Source organism: Rhea americana, unplaced genomic scaffold (genome assembly GCF_003343005.1).
Source record: "Rhea americana isolate MKP2758 unplaced genomic scaffold, rheAme1 scaffold_308, whole genome shotgun sequence".
Taxonomy (NCBI): domain Eukaryota; kingdom Metazoa; phylum Chordata; class Aves; order Rheiformes; family Rheidae; genus Rhea; species Rhea americana.
The window spans coordinates 51,573-67,975 of record NW_028186433.1 but is presented as its reverse complement, the minus strand read 5'-3'; the positions used below and the strand labels follow the sequence as shown (position 1 = coordinate 67,975).

The 16,403-nt window shown below is 47.8% G+C and overlaps 1 protein-coding gene across 7 annotated transcripts in view; it reads right to left on the bottom strand.

The window, feature by feature from the left end:
* MAPT (microtubule associated protein tau) overlaps positions 1–16,403 on the bottom strand; it is a 57,632-nt gene that overhangs the window by 23,692 nt on the left and 17,537 nt on the right. For 5 of the 7 annotated variants that reach the window (XM_085309925.1, XM_085309920.1, XM_085309919.1 and 2 more), the window contains 3 exons: positions 4,166–4,253; positions 2,488–2,574; positions 1,102–1,188 (listed from right to left, as the gene is read on the bottom strand). In XM_085309925.1, the coding sequence (XP_085166051.1) occupies positions 1,102–1,188; positions 2,488–2,574; positions 4,166–4,238 (247 nt within the window). In that variant the 5' untranslated portion in view covers positions 4,239–4,253. Of the gene's footprint in view, positions 1–1,101; positions 1,189–2,487; positions 2,575–4,165; positions 4,254–9,720; positions 9,740–15,420; positions 15,572–16,403 lie in introns of those variants that run through there. The other 2 variants (XM_085309921.1, XM_085309923.1) reach the window with 2 other exon arrangements.

Here is a 16,403-nt window from a genome sequence, read left to right as displayed (position 1 = left end):
TCTCTATCACAATTCCTTCATTTTATCATATGACTAGTTTCAAATGAACTTAACTGATACCAAAATTATATAGCATGTCACAATTCTACAGTCAAACTAGGACGTTCTCCTTTTTCCCTGTCTTTTCAAAAGAGTTCAGGACATAACTTCCTCCTAGCTCCCTGGTACAGGGACCAGAATCAGAGACCGTATATCCTTGCTAACAGGTGAGCCACTCTGTGCTTCGGTCCAGGGTTCCACCAGCAGCCACGGAACTGGATGCAGGACAGGCAGTTTGGCTGCCAAAGGGACTGTGCTGTGCATCTGCTTAAGCGTTCAGGCATTGCAGAAGCCTATTTCCACCCAGTACCTTTCTTGGGACCCACACATACCTTGCCTGATGCTTTCAGGAAAACCCAGAGTCTACCGCACAGAAGCCACGCACTCATTTTGCATACACAAACCTGGCTCTCCTGGGATCCCCTGTCCTGTTGTATATAAACATCACAGCTGTAGCTCCATCCCTTTTTGTACCACCCTTGAAAGACTCCCATCTCTCTCTGCAAAACCAAGCCCGAGTGTGGTGATTTCCCATAGAGCACTCAGTTCGAATTAGCCACTTCACTTCCTCTGCATGATCTTTAAAATGCGCCAGCAGCCAAAGAACTGCTGCAGTGGCCTGGTTTTCACCTGCCACTTCAAAGACAACCGCATGGGCTGAGCTGAGCAAGAACACCAGTGAGACAAGCAGTGAGGTCCTGCAGTGACTGCCTCACCTCACCAGCAAAGCAGGGCTGCCGTCACAGGGGCAGAGATGACCAGGACCTGCAGGTAAGTGCTTAGCCTCGAGATGGGAGGAGAAGCCACCACAGATAGAAAGATTGTCAGATGCAGAGCTGAGAAAGAGAGAAGAAAAGGCTGCAAGCTTCCCCAGGCTGGGGAAGGCAAGAGTACAATTGTCAGCTAAGAATCATTTCTGCAGGCCGTGGAGAAGAGAGAAGCACGCATCAGGAACAAAGCCTGCCTGCGAAATGCCAAGAAGCATTATTATTAAGCACTAACCAGCTCAGCTCTCCGCTCTGTCTGTGTCAAGAGATGAAACTGCACCTTGGTCTCCCTCACCTGTGGTTCCTTCTGGGATCTCCCCATGCTGTTCGACACCACCCTGATCCTCGTGGTCTCCTTCCTCCACTAAGGGGGCTGTGGCATCTGAAAAACAACGCAGCTTTCACATAGCTGTCGAGCAGTAAAACCCTGTGAAGGCCAGGATGTACCTGAAGAACAATTCACTCAGAAAAGCACCCGACTCCCTCCCTTCAGCCAGTGCCTGTGGTGGGAGATAACCCTCCGCCACAAAAACTGCCCATCTCCAGTGTACTCCTTATGCAGCTGGCTGAAAATACACAGCAGAAGACAGCCACCAGTGCCTGATCTGCACGGGGACATCGCTGGTCCAGAACAGGTGAGAACAGCTGCTGTTGGATACCTTCATAAACCATTTGTGCACTGCCACTGCCTCACACTCCAGGCAGCTCTGAGACAGACAGATATCCAGCTCTATCTGCCAGAGGGATGTTTCATCACTGTCACAGCCTCGATCCGGTGGGGAGAATGGGCAACACCTCCTTCTGCACCAGCCAGGTCTTACAGGTTGTTTTCTTGAGCCGCAGACAGGAACAGGAGCATTTCATAGGAGATCACTGTCAGCTCACAACTCCAGAGGGACAGGGCTGGAACTGGCCAGCACTTGTGTCCATCTTTCCTTTAGATAAATGTTGCAAGCTAATGTCTTTACCTGAGGTATCCCATAGGCAGATACGTTAGTTAAAGCAGCCAGTTGCAAAAAAGTGCAACTAATTAAAAACATGAACAAGTCTCTAGACCACTTCCAAATTAAGATCCTTTTGAAAAAACATGGCATTCTGGCAACACTCAGGAGCAGCACAGATGTGCCCTGAGTCCTACCAATATGATAATCAAAAAAAAGTTTTGTTTTATATATAAACACTGCCCACCTCATCATACCAGCATGAATCATGCTGTACTAATGAATAAATAATTACAGAGAGGATAAAAAAGAGTTACAAGCTACAGCTAACTGAAAGGGAACATGGAGACCAGGAAGTGCAGTGAAGTATCTTGGTAGAGCACACAACATGGTATTGCTCCCAGATACACTGAGCTAATGGCACCTTGCAGTCGCAGTGTAGAAAGTCTTCCAGGACAAACTCCAGGCAACTTACTGCACTGTAATAAATACTTTGCATTCTCAATCTAAAGGCTTGCAACCTGCTCTCCACCTTTAAAACATATTGTCTCATTCTGCAGAGTGGCAAACCTTGCTTGTGATCAGACTAATAAAGATTATTTGTCCAACAGCTGGGACACACAAGGCAACCTGCTCCTCCTCAGAAGCCACATCAGAACACGCCACAGTGAGCCTTTCGGCAAGGTTTACCACGACCCCATCTACCATGGTTTCAAAGCAGTAAGTCAAAGAGCTCCCACCTTCCGTAGTTGGGGTGCTCTTAGCGTCAGATGTTTCAGAAACAGGCTCATCTGATCCATCATCGACTGGTATTTGAAGAGGATAGCCTGGAAAACATTCAAATACTTAGAACAAGTGCCTGGCTGTAAATCATGGACTGTGTATTACGAAGCTGTGATAGCCCAGATCCACAGCAGCAATAAAGAAACTGTAATTGGAGAGTATAAAATACCTGAACGAATAAGCAAACAAAGTGTGAAAATGCCAACCAAAGCACCGGTGCCATTACCAAAAGAAGCAAGCAGAAGCCCATCAGCAAAAGAAAAGCCCAGTGAACTGGACAGTTAGAAACAGCAAAGCATGGCATAAGCAGGAAAGGAGATCTTAGCAACATAAGCAGAAAAGATGTACAGCCGAGTAACTGTTGTTCTCTCTGCCATTTTTGGAGCTGTTAGCTTCCCTCCCAAAGCAAGCTGCTGAGCTCTTCCATGATGTGTAATTCTAATTGCTGCAAATCAGCAAAATCTTTGTAAAGAATTTGGTGTAGCATGAACCTGAAAATGGGAAGACTTGGTTGCAAAAGTCATCTTTTGGAATGGTAGAGCAAGATGCACAGGTCTCCTCTTTGCAGGGAGTCTGGGCAAATGAAACAATGAGAGCTGAAGAAAATGACTTGGAAAAGAAGATTCAAACTAACATAAGCAAAATCCCTAGGAATCTGTGATATGCTAAGCTGAGGCTACAGGGCTATCAGACTGAAATGGACTACAGGAGCCAGAATGAATGGATTCCATGGATTCTCTCCAAGGTAGAGACAACCCATTTATCTCGCACAAGCTGTATCCAAAGCACTTCAAGAAAAGAAAATCAAGATGATGTTCACATGGAGCACAACCAGAAGTGAGTCCCACCCAGTTCATTGGTATTATGTAGGCTTCCAAGCTCAATTGTGGAGCATAGTGGGATGAGAAAGGAAAGTCCTCCTGAGAAATGCAAGTCTGAAATATGGGACAAGAGTCTCTTGTGTGGTCCCTGCTCCCAGAGTCCCCTGCTCAGTTCTCCCCAACTCCCCATGCAGGTGAGAAAAGCAGGCAGCAAACAGCGTCCTTGTGCAGTGTCTCCAAAGAAAAGCAGTGCTGCATTTTTACAGCCAAGTGAGTAGCAAACACATAAGTATACACTTGCAAAGCTGCAGTAACAAGATATGGGATACTAAGGGCTGTTCTGCTCTTGCTGGGCAATGACACCAAACAAAGAAGTGAGCCATGCCACCTCTGCTGCGCTCTTCCATCAACCTGGATGATGGCAACAGCATTTTCCTGCTGCTATAAACATCAGAGTGTCTTGTAGACAACATGTCCACAGGCTTCAGCTAGCTGATCCATGCTAACCGTCCACATGCAGATACCAGTGCAGACACTCAGCTGTTGGCCTCTCACACCTACAACTGCTCTTTGAGCTAGGGCATGCCTAGGCCTGGATGACATTCACCTTTGCCTATCATCCCCAAAGGTCTGTTCCTTGCTGGAAGGACAGCGTAGGTGTCTTACTCCCCAGGGGCCCATACATACTCCTCCTAGCTGGCCCCAAGATCCTCTCATGCTGCCCCACTGGCCCTGCTCTCCCCACCTGGGTCATTCTCCTCCTGGCGGTGGGCAAGAAAGGTCCTCTACACCATCCCCTCCTGGAGGGGCTTACCTGATGGCATGTGCTTCTCCTGGCCAGCTGAGTGATCATCCATCATAGTGACGTCCTGACGCTGCTCCGCCATCTCTCAGCAAAGTTACTTAAAGGGAAGAGAAAAAATAAACACCCATCAGGTAAAACTTGACACAATGCACTCTCCCCTGGAGCCAGTTGATGTACTCCCACCTACTGCTCCATGTGACAAATTTGGCTCATCAGCTGATTTCCAGGATCATTAAATATCCTCTAGCAAGCAATCTGCCAAATATCTTTTCAGCCACTGCAAGAAGGTATCTACTTTGTTCCCTTTTCCTTATGAGCCCTCAAATCACACCGTCGTGCCCAGAAAAGGCAACAGCTCAAGAGACCCACCACCTATCAGGTTTCACACCAGTGCTGAAATATTCCCTGGAGCATTTAACACTACTGTCTCCAAATTTACCCAGAGCATGTTTTGTCCTCAGCCCTTGAGTGGAGAAGGACAGTGGGAAGGGAGTGCTAACATGCCAGATGAGGGGCAGACCCCAGCCAGAGATGCTCTTTGAACACAGCTGCACTAGGCTCTCAGCACAGCAGATGAGGCCGCTGCAATCCAAACTCAAGAGGTCAGAACCAATTCACTAGCGGACCTAAGCTGAACAGAAAACATAGATTTTGCAGAGAAAACATATAAAGGAGCAAATGTTCATTATGAACTTAAGGAAGATCTCATTATTGCTGCACAGGAAAGTGTGTGCCAGCTGTGACATCCATCAGCATATGGATATATGCAACTTTTGCTCAACTGCAGCATCAAAATTACACAAGCATTTAAAATCTCTGAAGGGAAAGGACCATCCTGGTCCACACTGGACACTACCAGGGTCACTATTTTGTCACAGGGTTTGAGCTCTGTGTTGCCATAAACTCAGTTTGGCAGTGAAGTGCCTGGCAGTGACTGCCACCTGGGCAGGGACAGAGCTGACCTCCCTGGGGAGTACTCAAGGCAACACACATGTCTCTGGCTGCTCTCCACCTCTCCCAGGAACGGAGCAGCAATACCACGGTCCAGACTCATTCAGCACATCTCCTTCACCCCCTGAGCCTGGTCTAGCCCGTTCACTCAGCGAGGAAGGGCCCCAGGAGAAAACCACCACTCAATACTGTATGTGCACTTACGAGCTCTGCTAATGCATGCAAGAAAACACACTTAAAGCTGGACAGTTAAACCTGTTGCTGATGCCTGAAACACCGACATCACTCACAAGGATTGTGGTTGTAATTTCCAAAGAGGAGAGGGATGGGAAAATTATGCAGAGCAGACAAAACTTCACATTCAGCCTGCCTGGAAATGGTTTAAAAGGTGCCAGGAAAGCAGAAGGTAACTGCAAGGGGCAGCATGAAGAATCGCTTTATTTCATTTTACTTTCCATGATGTCCAGCATATGCTTTAAAAAAAAAAAAAAAAAAAAAAAAAAAAGTTTTTTGTGGTTTGGCATAACGCAGAGAATTTTCTCCAAGGGCAAGCAAAAATCCCCAGTGAAACCAAAACCCCACAAACAAACCAAACCTTGCGCCACCTCCACAGAGCCTGGCCTGAGCCAGCACTAATGCATTCGGCAATGGCCCGTGGCACTAGCGATCCTGGGGAGCAGCATACTTAGCACAGACTTATTTTTGCTGCACGCTCCAAACTCTGTGTTTGCCAATTTAATCACAGTCACTGAACAGAAGTGTCTGCTGCCAAGGTGTGATGCCACTGCAGAAACGCATGCCTCCTACCCCTGCGGACACAGCCAGCAGGACACACAGCTATAATGACATACCTATCATTTTAAAAGCAATCCAAAAGAGAGATATCGGGATCAACCAGAACTCTTCAGAGACACATCTGGACCAGGCACTAGTAAAGGAGGGGCTCTTGCTTGGTTTGGGGTCTGAGAGAACAGCACTATGGCTTCTCAACCCTGAACCCTTCATGCTTCTGCAGTGCTAGGAAAGCCTACAGTGAATGCCTTGGTTGTAGAGCCAGGCACAGTATATCGGTCTGGGCAAAGGACTGGGAAGCAGAAAGATGCTAAAATTAAGAGCTGTATTTCCAAAGCGCATCTATCTGCAAAAGGAAATGAACTGGCCAACAAACACTCTGCCTGTCTGTGAAGAGGGGACCACGCTTCTCCTCGTTCTCCGCACTGGTTGGACAGACATCGCTTTCAGTTGACTTCCTAACAGTTGATGTAATTACAGCCATTAGCACTGATGAATAACCAGCTATTGCTGTGATTGCATGTTGGCCATAACCATCAGGAGTGAATGAATCTAGAAATGATGCTTCAGGTTACCAGCAGCAAAGAAGCAAACTCACGTGGTCTTATTTGCTGGCAATAAATTACCTGGATGTATGGAACAAAGCAAGAGATGCTCTAATGCTAGTAACCAGATCTCTTATCCAGCTTTTTCTTAAGCTGTTAGGAAGATGACTGTGCAATTTAATTTCTGCCTTAGACAGCTATAACATCTTTTGACAGAACTGTACCAAAAAAGTTCGAGAACTTGCTGTAGAAAAAGATCATCCATAAAAATGGAGGTATGAAACAGGAAGGAATTAAGCGTCTGCTTTTTGCAAACATTTTAGTGAGGTTTCACCCACTTAAAATGAACAGCCCTCATTATTTGGGCACATGGCAGCCGTCCTACCGAGGCTCAAAGGATCGTTATTATATCCGTCTCTCACTTGGCTGCCTCTTGATACTATTTACAGGGCTACTTAGCCCTGAAATACAAAAATATAATGCTAACCCAGTGTACAGGGCACAAAGGCAACTTCAGCGTGAACACGAGAGTTTGAAATTTAACACACAAACATGCTGCTCTCGTGTATGTGTATATGGGGAAGGGCGTAAGAGTGAACTCTCCAACCCAAATGCACACACAGGACTGGGTGCAGCAGTTTTCCCCACGCACCACCCTGCCTGGGGGTAGGAAAGCAATCCCGATCCGTCCCACCGTCCGTGGAACCTCCCAGCCCTGCTCACTCCACGGAAGACTTACGGATGCTAACATCTTGGCCTCCGTACTGCCGACTCAGAGGCAAACCACTCACAAATAAGCTGAGCTGGATTTCAGACTTTTCTTTCTTTATTCTGCCTCCTTTTCTCTCTTTCTACCACCTGCTTTTTTTGAAGAGCAATTAAGGTCTGCCCCAGTCTTCCTGGAAGGATGCATTTAGTCCTTCCTTGTCACCGGACAAGGATTTCCTGGGATGTCATCCGGAGAGGACTCCTGGCTTGACACCTACCGAGCTCACACACCACACCAGCTCACTGCTGGCTCCACGGACAGCATCCGACGTGGCCGAAGATCTTACACTTCTGCTCCGAACAGAGCGTTCAGCATCTGGGCCGCCCTGGCACGACAGCAGTGAGCAATGATTCAGCAAGGGCCGGGTGAGCCTGCTGGCAGGCGCGCGGGGCCGCCTGGTCGCAGGATGCTGACTCCGGTGCCCTGCTTCTCACTGTCCGGCCGGTGCCAGGGCTTTTCGCCATGAAGAAATACCAGGGTGTTTTTCAGAGAAGCTACAAACACGGAGAAGCTGTTGGTCTTGCCGTCTCTGAGCTATGCAAGAAGGTGTTTAATGCCTTGTTTTTCACAACCAGGCAGAGACAGCTCCTGTTCCTGGTGAGCTCCACACATGGCCAGATTTGGCCATTTCAGAGCTAAAGGACTGGAGATGGGCTCAGGAGGATTTCAACATTAATTTTTCAGGGATGAGAGAGGAAAAGCTGCCATTTCCGTCATGAGGAGAAAAGCACCATCAAAAGCCACAAAGGTGCATCGAAAAAATACCCAACGCGAGTGCGAGAGCGCCTGAAACCCGGCTGCACCCCGGGCACCATTTGCACTCTGTGGCTCCGGGGGCTGGTGCACAGTTTGCCACGGAGAGCCGGAGCAGCTCCCCGCAGATAACGCAGCACACCCTCCCGCCACGTCCACAGCGCGGCAGGCGGAGCGGAGTCGCTCCGTGCCTGAGCAACGACGTGCGGCGGTCAGCAGCGGAGAACAAAAACGCCTCAAATTACCGTGACCCAAGGGGCAGAGAGGGGGCTTCCACGTGCACGTGCTTCCTCGGCATTTCGCTTCTAGCTGAAGAAATGCCCACTCACCAGACGCCCCTCGCAGCCGCCATCCCTGCCCTGCATACAAAGCATTCCCTGCAAGGAGCTCTGGAAACATTTCCCACCAGCCTGCCCTCGGGAGGCCTGGCATGGCTAAGACTCGAATCCATTACAACAGGGCTGATGAAATGTCATCAGCACCAGATAAGCAAATAAATAATGGCAGGCACACAAGACGACTCAATGGGTAAGTACAAGTGAGCCGCTGCCTCCATTATCTGCAAGCTGCAAAGCTCTCCCAGCAGAATTGAAATACACAGGCCATATAATCATGCAGTTATATTCACCAGGAATGTTATCTATACAGTCGTTTTATGCCTCTCTGATGGATGCTGAGCCTCATTCTCTTCCTCTCCTTTTTTCATCTGGTTTACTCCATCAGCTAGAAGCCCTGCTGACTGCAAACTCCGCAGCATACTGATGCACACGTTTTTGGAACGGCGCTGTCCTGTCGAAACCAAGAGGCAAAACTAAACTGCTATATGCAAAACACTCCTCTTTCTAGCTGGAGCATTTCAACTTGGCTTTAGGCTTTTACTTAGGTAATAAATTCATAAGACTAAATGGAATTTAAACCTTATTAAAATGGTATATTTTAGATGGGATTTTTTCTTTATAAAGATGGTTTCTGAAAATTGCACAGCTGAGAAACTACTTAGAATTTTGGAAAAAAAGGCATATAATGATAATCCTTTTTTTTTTCTCTCTCTTTTCAAATGGGAGGAAGGGGAAATCCCTCTTGGGGAAAAACATAATGCTAAGGGACATTGTTTGAAAAAACTGTAAAACCAGCCCCACCTTAAAGCAATGGTTCACTAATAAATAATTAGCCCAAGGATAGCTGCACAGAGATAAACTTCGGCAGTACCCTCTGCATGACAGATAAAGCAGAAACCTTCGTAAGAAAACCTTATCCACTTCCAGCAGAACTATTCTTGTTAAACAGGGACACTATCTGAAGAGCAACAGCCTATGCCACTATTAACAGCTCCTCCAAATTTTACATTTTTCACATGTGCAGCCCGCCTTTTGGGAGAAGAGGCATATTGAACAGCCATATTTGAGCTGTGCAACTCGGGAGTGCAAAGTTTTTACTGCCAGGAGTACGAGAAACAGCCTGACTTCAGGCAGCAGAAGTGTGCGCTCAGTCCAGCTATACCTCTGATGCTTGCTCTACATAGGCAACCTATTTAATCCCTCAGCACAAATCCAATTTTCCCAAGTTTCCGAGAGAAGCAAGTTTAACTGGTGAGAGCTGAGCAGTCTCCTGCCATCAAATGCAATAGCGTTATTGTTCAAGGTAATAGTTTTGCTGCTCACATCGATGGTAAGACAAAATGCGGATGGGGACGCAGTGTATTTCACTCCGAGGTTTGGAAGTGGTAAAAGAATACAAAATACCGGCCTCCAAACCTGCAACTCGTTGGAGAATGGAGTACTGCCGTTCCCACAGTCAGACCAGTGAAATCTGGAGAGGAACGGGAGCAGACACTCCTACCTTCTTTAACCAGGGCAGCTGGTTAAAGAGCTGGTTAAAGAGCTGTGCGTGGACCCATCAGCACAGCAGTGGGGGCCCGGGGTGGCTCACGGCGTTCAGGCCACCAGGCAGCTCCGAGACGCAGCTCTGCTCCATGACACAGCAAATTAAGCTCAGTACTGCGGTAACCAGGAGCAACTCTCTCCTAGAGTGTGAATAGCATTTCATGGCCGAACCTGGCCCCAGAACAATCCCTGCAGGCATTTTGTACAAAATGTTAGGGGCTAAAAGCCAAAACAGCTACAGAAGCAATTTACATCCCAAAGAGCCCAAAGCCTATGGGACCACATCTCCAACAAGAAAAGCCTCAAGTGAAATGAAACAACCCTTTAACAGCTGTCAACATCACTGAGGTTTAGTACAGGAAGCAAAAGCTGTTAAGAGTCAGTTCAAAGTCCAGAAGAAATTTAAAGGGGAAAAAAATAGTCTTCCATGTGGAATTTGGCAAGGATACTAAAAGCAATTTCACTGCTTTCACAGGAGCTTGCAGAGACTTGACAGCAAAGCCTACAAGCTTTATGTGATGGTTCCCACATCGCCTGCAAAATTGCATGCTGCCTTTTGTCCAGCACCCACAAAGATTTCCATGCCAGCCCGTGATCAGGCTGACCTTGCTTAATTCGCAAGATGTAATGAGTGTGGCTCAAGACAGCAGAGCCACATCCCTGACACTGTCCTGCATTAGTGCCCCAGAGAAGTGAGTCAGGAATGAAACTACTGCTGCTCTACTTCCACTGCCTGTTCTGTAAATTTACTTTCTAAACAGCCTATCAGGCTTGAAGGCATGTATGCAGTGGCTTCGTCTGGTCTGACAGTGGAAATAAAAGCTACTACAGCACAGCTGGCATGGCACTGTTTTGAGTAAATACAACTGCTCAATTCACGGCAAATCCCCCCAGCACAACCCACACGTGAAAACAGGTCCAAACAAAACAACTGCTGCATCCTTCCTCCAAAAAGAACTGTAACAACTGCTATAAATACTATTTCACAGAGAGGGAAGGAGAAAGGGGAAGGCTTATGCAAAGCAGGACTGAAAAAGTAAATGAAGCCAATAAATGAACAAAATACACGAGAAGTTCCCAGCTAGAACACATTTGAGCCCTGTACTAAGGGCATAAACCAGCTCATGATGTTGGAAAGAAACTTCTCCCATGAAGTGGCATGTTCCTCCCATCTGGCAATCCCTCTGAGCTGCACAGCAGAAGGCCACGTGGCACTAGGCAGCCCCATGCCTGGTCTGATACACCAACTCTTGCACGCCAAGGACCACGCACCCTGGATGTCTTTTCAGATAGCGATCGGAATACACCTCCAACCAGCACAAAGACACAGCAGATCCCTCTTGCTGCTGCCGCTCAGGCTAAACAGCAGCAAACCACACGCAGAGCCTCCAGCCCTCTCCTCCTGGGAAGATCGGGATCCCAAATTAAGTACAGCGGCCTGAGGTCTGAATCCCTTGGTGAAAGGTTTCATTGCTACGCAAGGTAAATAAAACCAGCGCTGAAAACAACGTACCCGATTGAAAACGGGCCAGTGGTGGAGAGGGAAGAAAGCAGATGCCGAGGACCACACAGGTGTGCTTCGGTGGCACTCAGCCGCGCTTCGGTGGCACTCAGCCCTGCGTAACCTGTGCCAGGCGACATCATTGGCACTGTCACAAAGGAGCAGGCAAACGCGTCCCCGCAACCCGTCTGGGGCCAGATGAGTGCTCCCCCGACGCTCCTCCAGGAAAGCGGGCCAGCCCCCGCCCCCTGCTCGCCCGCGGACCCCACGACACGCAGGACTGCAACGCGGCCCCAGGGAACAACCGACTGATGGGACAGCCGTGGACCAAGAGCAGCCGTTTCTGATCGGTCACGGGGTCATCCTGCATCGCACAGACAGAGGTAGAGTCTCAATCTGCAGCTATTCAAATTGCACAACTCCAGCGATCAGAGGCCTGAGAACTAATAACTCGATTCAGATCTGCCCAAACCCCAAAATAAACTAGATAAAGAGAGATCTCTCTGCAGCTGCGTGCGTGTCGGGGGGGTACTAGCTGCAAATTGATAGGAAAATAGAGAAAAGACGTATTTCAGCAAAAGGTAAAGTGCAATGCCTTGAGAGATACTGGCTAGATTTGCACACTCTGGTACTCATCACTGGGTCCATCTGAGCAGCTTTGCTACCAGCCACAAACTGCTAACTGTCCATGCAATCACAGAGGGACCTAGCTGATTTCCAAACAGTGACGGAGTAAAGCCGCTTGGTTACTGTGTCCTGAGCTCGGCTGCAAGGATATCTTACATCTCCATTATTGAAGCAGTAAGGATGGTAAGTATCCAGACTTGTTATTTGAAAATGAAAATTCAGCTAACATGAGCTATCTAAGTGTAACCTCTGAAAGGTGATCAAACACAGAGTTTTTTTAAAAAGCATGATTGCATCTGAGTTACTCAATTAAAACAAAGTGACAGCCTCATGAAATAACATCAGCCTGAAAAGCTGTTCATAATTCATAAGCAACTTTCTTTTCATCTCCTTTGTGTACTTTTCCAAGTACTGTTTTTCCCAGAAGCTGACAGATGAAGGAATATCTCCTTAATCGCAAGCACTGCCTAATACGCAGCAAGTAAGAGAAATAATATGGAGTTTCAAGTTATCTAGTCAAGGGGCTGGAAAACTTCCTGTGGGGTACAAAGAAGGATGAAATTCTCTTGGAAGAATGGGGGGGAGCTGCAAAAGAAATAGTCTCAAAAATGCATTTTTCTTCACTGTTTTTAACATTTTTTCCTTGTTACAGTGTAACTAACTCCTTGGAGGCCTGGGACTTTTGACACCTCTCCCTGGTGACAGGAGACCTTCTATGCAGACTTGAGTTGGTTTGGGTTCATTACAGAGCAGCTTTGAGGAAATGGGGAGCCTCATCACAGCAGGAGTGCACCCACTGGCTTTGTGCACACCCGTTTGGGACCGGAAGGTTACTGAGCAACAAGGCAATAAAGATCTCCCATATCAGCTAATGGCATAAGACGGGATGGAGAGATGACAGATGCCCCATTTGAGGACTTCGCATTATGCATCTCTATCAACACCGAGAAAATCCACCTAATTCTACGCTGTTTCCCAAAGGGGCCTGAATACGAAGGCAGCTTTGGTGAATACCAGAGACGTGGCCGTTCCCTGCTGTAAAGGCCCACTGCTCCAGCGAAGCAGCTCTCAAACTGGGAGGGAGGAGGGAGGCGAGATGCAGCTGGTGCTGCAGGGAGCAGAGCAGCTGGTGCTGGCAAGAACGGGGCAGAGCTGCAGCAGAGCCATCGTGTAGAGCCGTACAGAGCAGGCGAGCGTCACGAGAGGAACGTTCTCACACATGGCCAAGAGACCATGGTGAAACACGGCACTGGGCTGCTGGGGTGGGCTGCTGGGTTACAGTCCCCTGAGCCCTGGGAAAATGAGAAGAGAGGGCAATAACATTGAGGGCAAAGAAGTCCCAAGTGACGAGATGCCACAATTCTGTAAAAACAGCGTTAGAAAGGGAAAGAATGGCTGGGTTCAAAGATGTAAGCATTCAGGGAATCATCACTGTGTGGCCCTTATAAATCTAACCTCTCCACAGCCAGCAGTCATGCAAGCTAATTGCTGGGAGTCACCAGCTGGCAAAGGTCTCCAGGGCACACTCACAGCCAGAGAGAAGCTGAGGGATACTCACGTGCTGACAAGTTCTTCAGTGTTGCTGAGAATTAAACTAACAGAATTTGCCATCCCAAATCAGCTTAGGCCCAGTTCAGCAGCTGCCTCCAAGCAGGGTGGCAATTATGAGACCAGATTACTCAGGCACACAACTCCAGTCCATGGGCTTGAGCAGCCAGAGTAGCTGGAGTTGGGCAACAACTGTATCTGGACATCTCTCCTCTGCTCAAGCAAAAGGATGCCATAACATGGGCCCTTCCAGGAATAGAAATTTGCTGGAAATTGCATGAGGGAATATATGTAAGTATTTTGCAATGCAGGAATATGAACCCTAAATCTCGCATTAATCTCTACTGACAGAAGCACAAAGTGGTTTACAGAATATGCGTCATTAGTCCATCTTCCCTGCAAGGAGAAAAGAGGTAAGAAACCTTATTACAAAGCAGGTTGGGAACAAACCAGAGGGGAAGATAAGCTCCTCAAAGATAGTGCAACCTCTGTCCTCCCAGCTGTGCTGCCTCTTCCTCCATCCTTCTCCTCCAAGGAAGGGCTCTCTGGATTAGCACTTCAGTAGGGGAAAATGGAGAAAGATCCTAACTGAGGCTATAGGGATGTCTTGTCAGCAGAGGCAGTGAAGCCCTGAACACCCATTTGCCTGGAGAAATCCCTAATCAGGTTATAAAGCTGAACTCATTTTTAACTTGCATTTGTGAGGCTAGTTGCAGCAAAGCAACCCCTCAGCCCGATGTCTGGGGGTTGCTGCTGTAAAGTTAAAGAGCATTTAGAGACTTCATCAAAACACTGTACAGACTATGACAGCGTTACAGACAGGAGGAGGAACACACAACTGTGGACTGCTGTGAGTGGTAGTAGTCATTCCGGGTCATCACCTCCTTCTCTGCGGCTTAGCTGGCCATGCTGACACTAAACACATTTAAATTCCCCATTGAAAAGTGGTCCCCAAAAAGCTTTAGACCAGAGAAGAGCAGAAGAAGGTAGAACAGCTCCGCCTTTTGCTTCAGCTGAAATCTGAGCACTTCCACATCAACCTGTAGCATCTCTGGCTGCTTTTAGTATCTTCCTTTCCTGATTTTTTTGTACTCCTTCTTATATTCTTTTTTTCCCTTTTGCCTGGCATAACTGAAAGTCAAAACCAACCTTTTGCAACACCACAACAGCTGCCCCCCCCCCCACACGTATCCTTTTTCTGTGCACTTACAAGGGGAGCATTAAAGGGTGATTGCTACAAATGGAGGTGCTGGCACTCCGAATTGCACTTCCCATGCCATGCTGTGATGCAAAGATCAGGCTGTCTCTAAGTCCACCAACTTTAGCTAGATTAAAGCTCTGATCAGAGGGACTTACACAGCAGCAAAAAAGGAAGCATCAGTAGTTTTAAGGCTTGTTCTCTCTGTTCAGCAGGCTCTTCATGAATAGAAGGAAGAGAAGCCTCTTTAGTAGGGATTTACTAGGCTACCTTTGGATTTTTGCCCAGCCCCCTGCTGCAATATCTTGCAGTTATGCATTTCACAGAGCTACGAGATGGTCTATGGGTGGATAAATTCTTCCTCCCCCCAAATCCTGCTTGCTTTGCGAAGCCTTTAAGCAGCTGGACATGTAGAGCGGATCAAAGAGATGGCAGAAGATCTTATTTACCAGCTAATTCTTTTCATCAATTCCCATCCCAGGCTCAACTCCACCCTTTGGAAATTAGAGCAGTCTCTGCTGCCTCACATTTCAGGCAGCACCGAGGACTCAGTCTTGCACCATTCGTTATTCATTTAACAAAGAACAGGGGCAGCCTAATACTTCCCCAGCACTGCCTTTCAAAAGCTCCACTGCATGCTGAGATGTGGCTGGATTGCTGGACACGGCAGTATGGCAAAGTCTGCAGACGGTCTCACCTCTTGCTGGGAGGAGCTGCTCTCCTAGGCTGCACACTGCTACGGCAAATCCAGCCAGGAAGGAAAACGGCCCCTTCACAGATGGAAAGGGCAGGGAGAAAAGTTTCAGCCGCACGTTAGTGCAAATGGAAAGAGAGGGGCCCCTCTCAGATGCCCCTTTCACATTCAGTTAAAAGCAAGGAATGTGCTGAGTGCCTGACACGGAGATTTCAGAGGAGTCTAAAAGGCTTTGCCCACTCCCCCCTAAGTCTCGTCTCAAAAAGACACCTAGTGCTTCTGGCCCTCTTCTGCTAACGCCGAAGTATGGCTTGTTCAGATGTTCCTCCATGCCACCAGACGGTCAGGAAGACTCTTCACGTAAGCTCGTTCGCACAACGGCTTGCTTCTCGGGGCATTAGAGTAGCATGTATTTTGTCACTCTCTGTTATCTGTCCTGCAATAACAGAGCATCCAAGTCAACATATTCATACTGTCATTTTCCAGCAACAGAAGAAAACCACTGTTAGCATGTGCAGGGAAGGAGATAGGGAAAAGAGGAAAGAACAGTACCACAAAACCCCGCTGGGACGTTTACGAATTAGGACAGTCAATGGCATCACAGTGCTCTGCTCCATCAAAAGACTGTTTTACCTTGGCTGGCAAATTACCCTGCGAGGAAGAAGAAATTGCTTTCCTGAGAGACTGCATTGCCTGGAGAAAGGAAAACAGACATCCATCCCCACTAACTGACGGCTGCTGCTGTCTTCACCGTCACTCACACGGAACAATTATAAAGGATGTTCCCACAATAAGCAGTCAACTAAGATCCCTTCCGCAGAGCAGTCAGCGGTAAGAGGAGCTTGGCAGGGCTCATCTGGCTTTGGGATGCTTGCAATCTACCACGAGCTGGACTATTAGCATGGCCAGCAGTTTCTCATGGTTATCACAGTTTTCTTCATTAAAACGAGGTCAGAAACAAACTGACAGGGCTTATTTCATGCTTC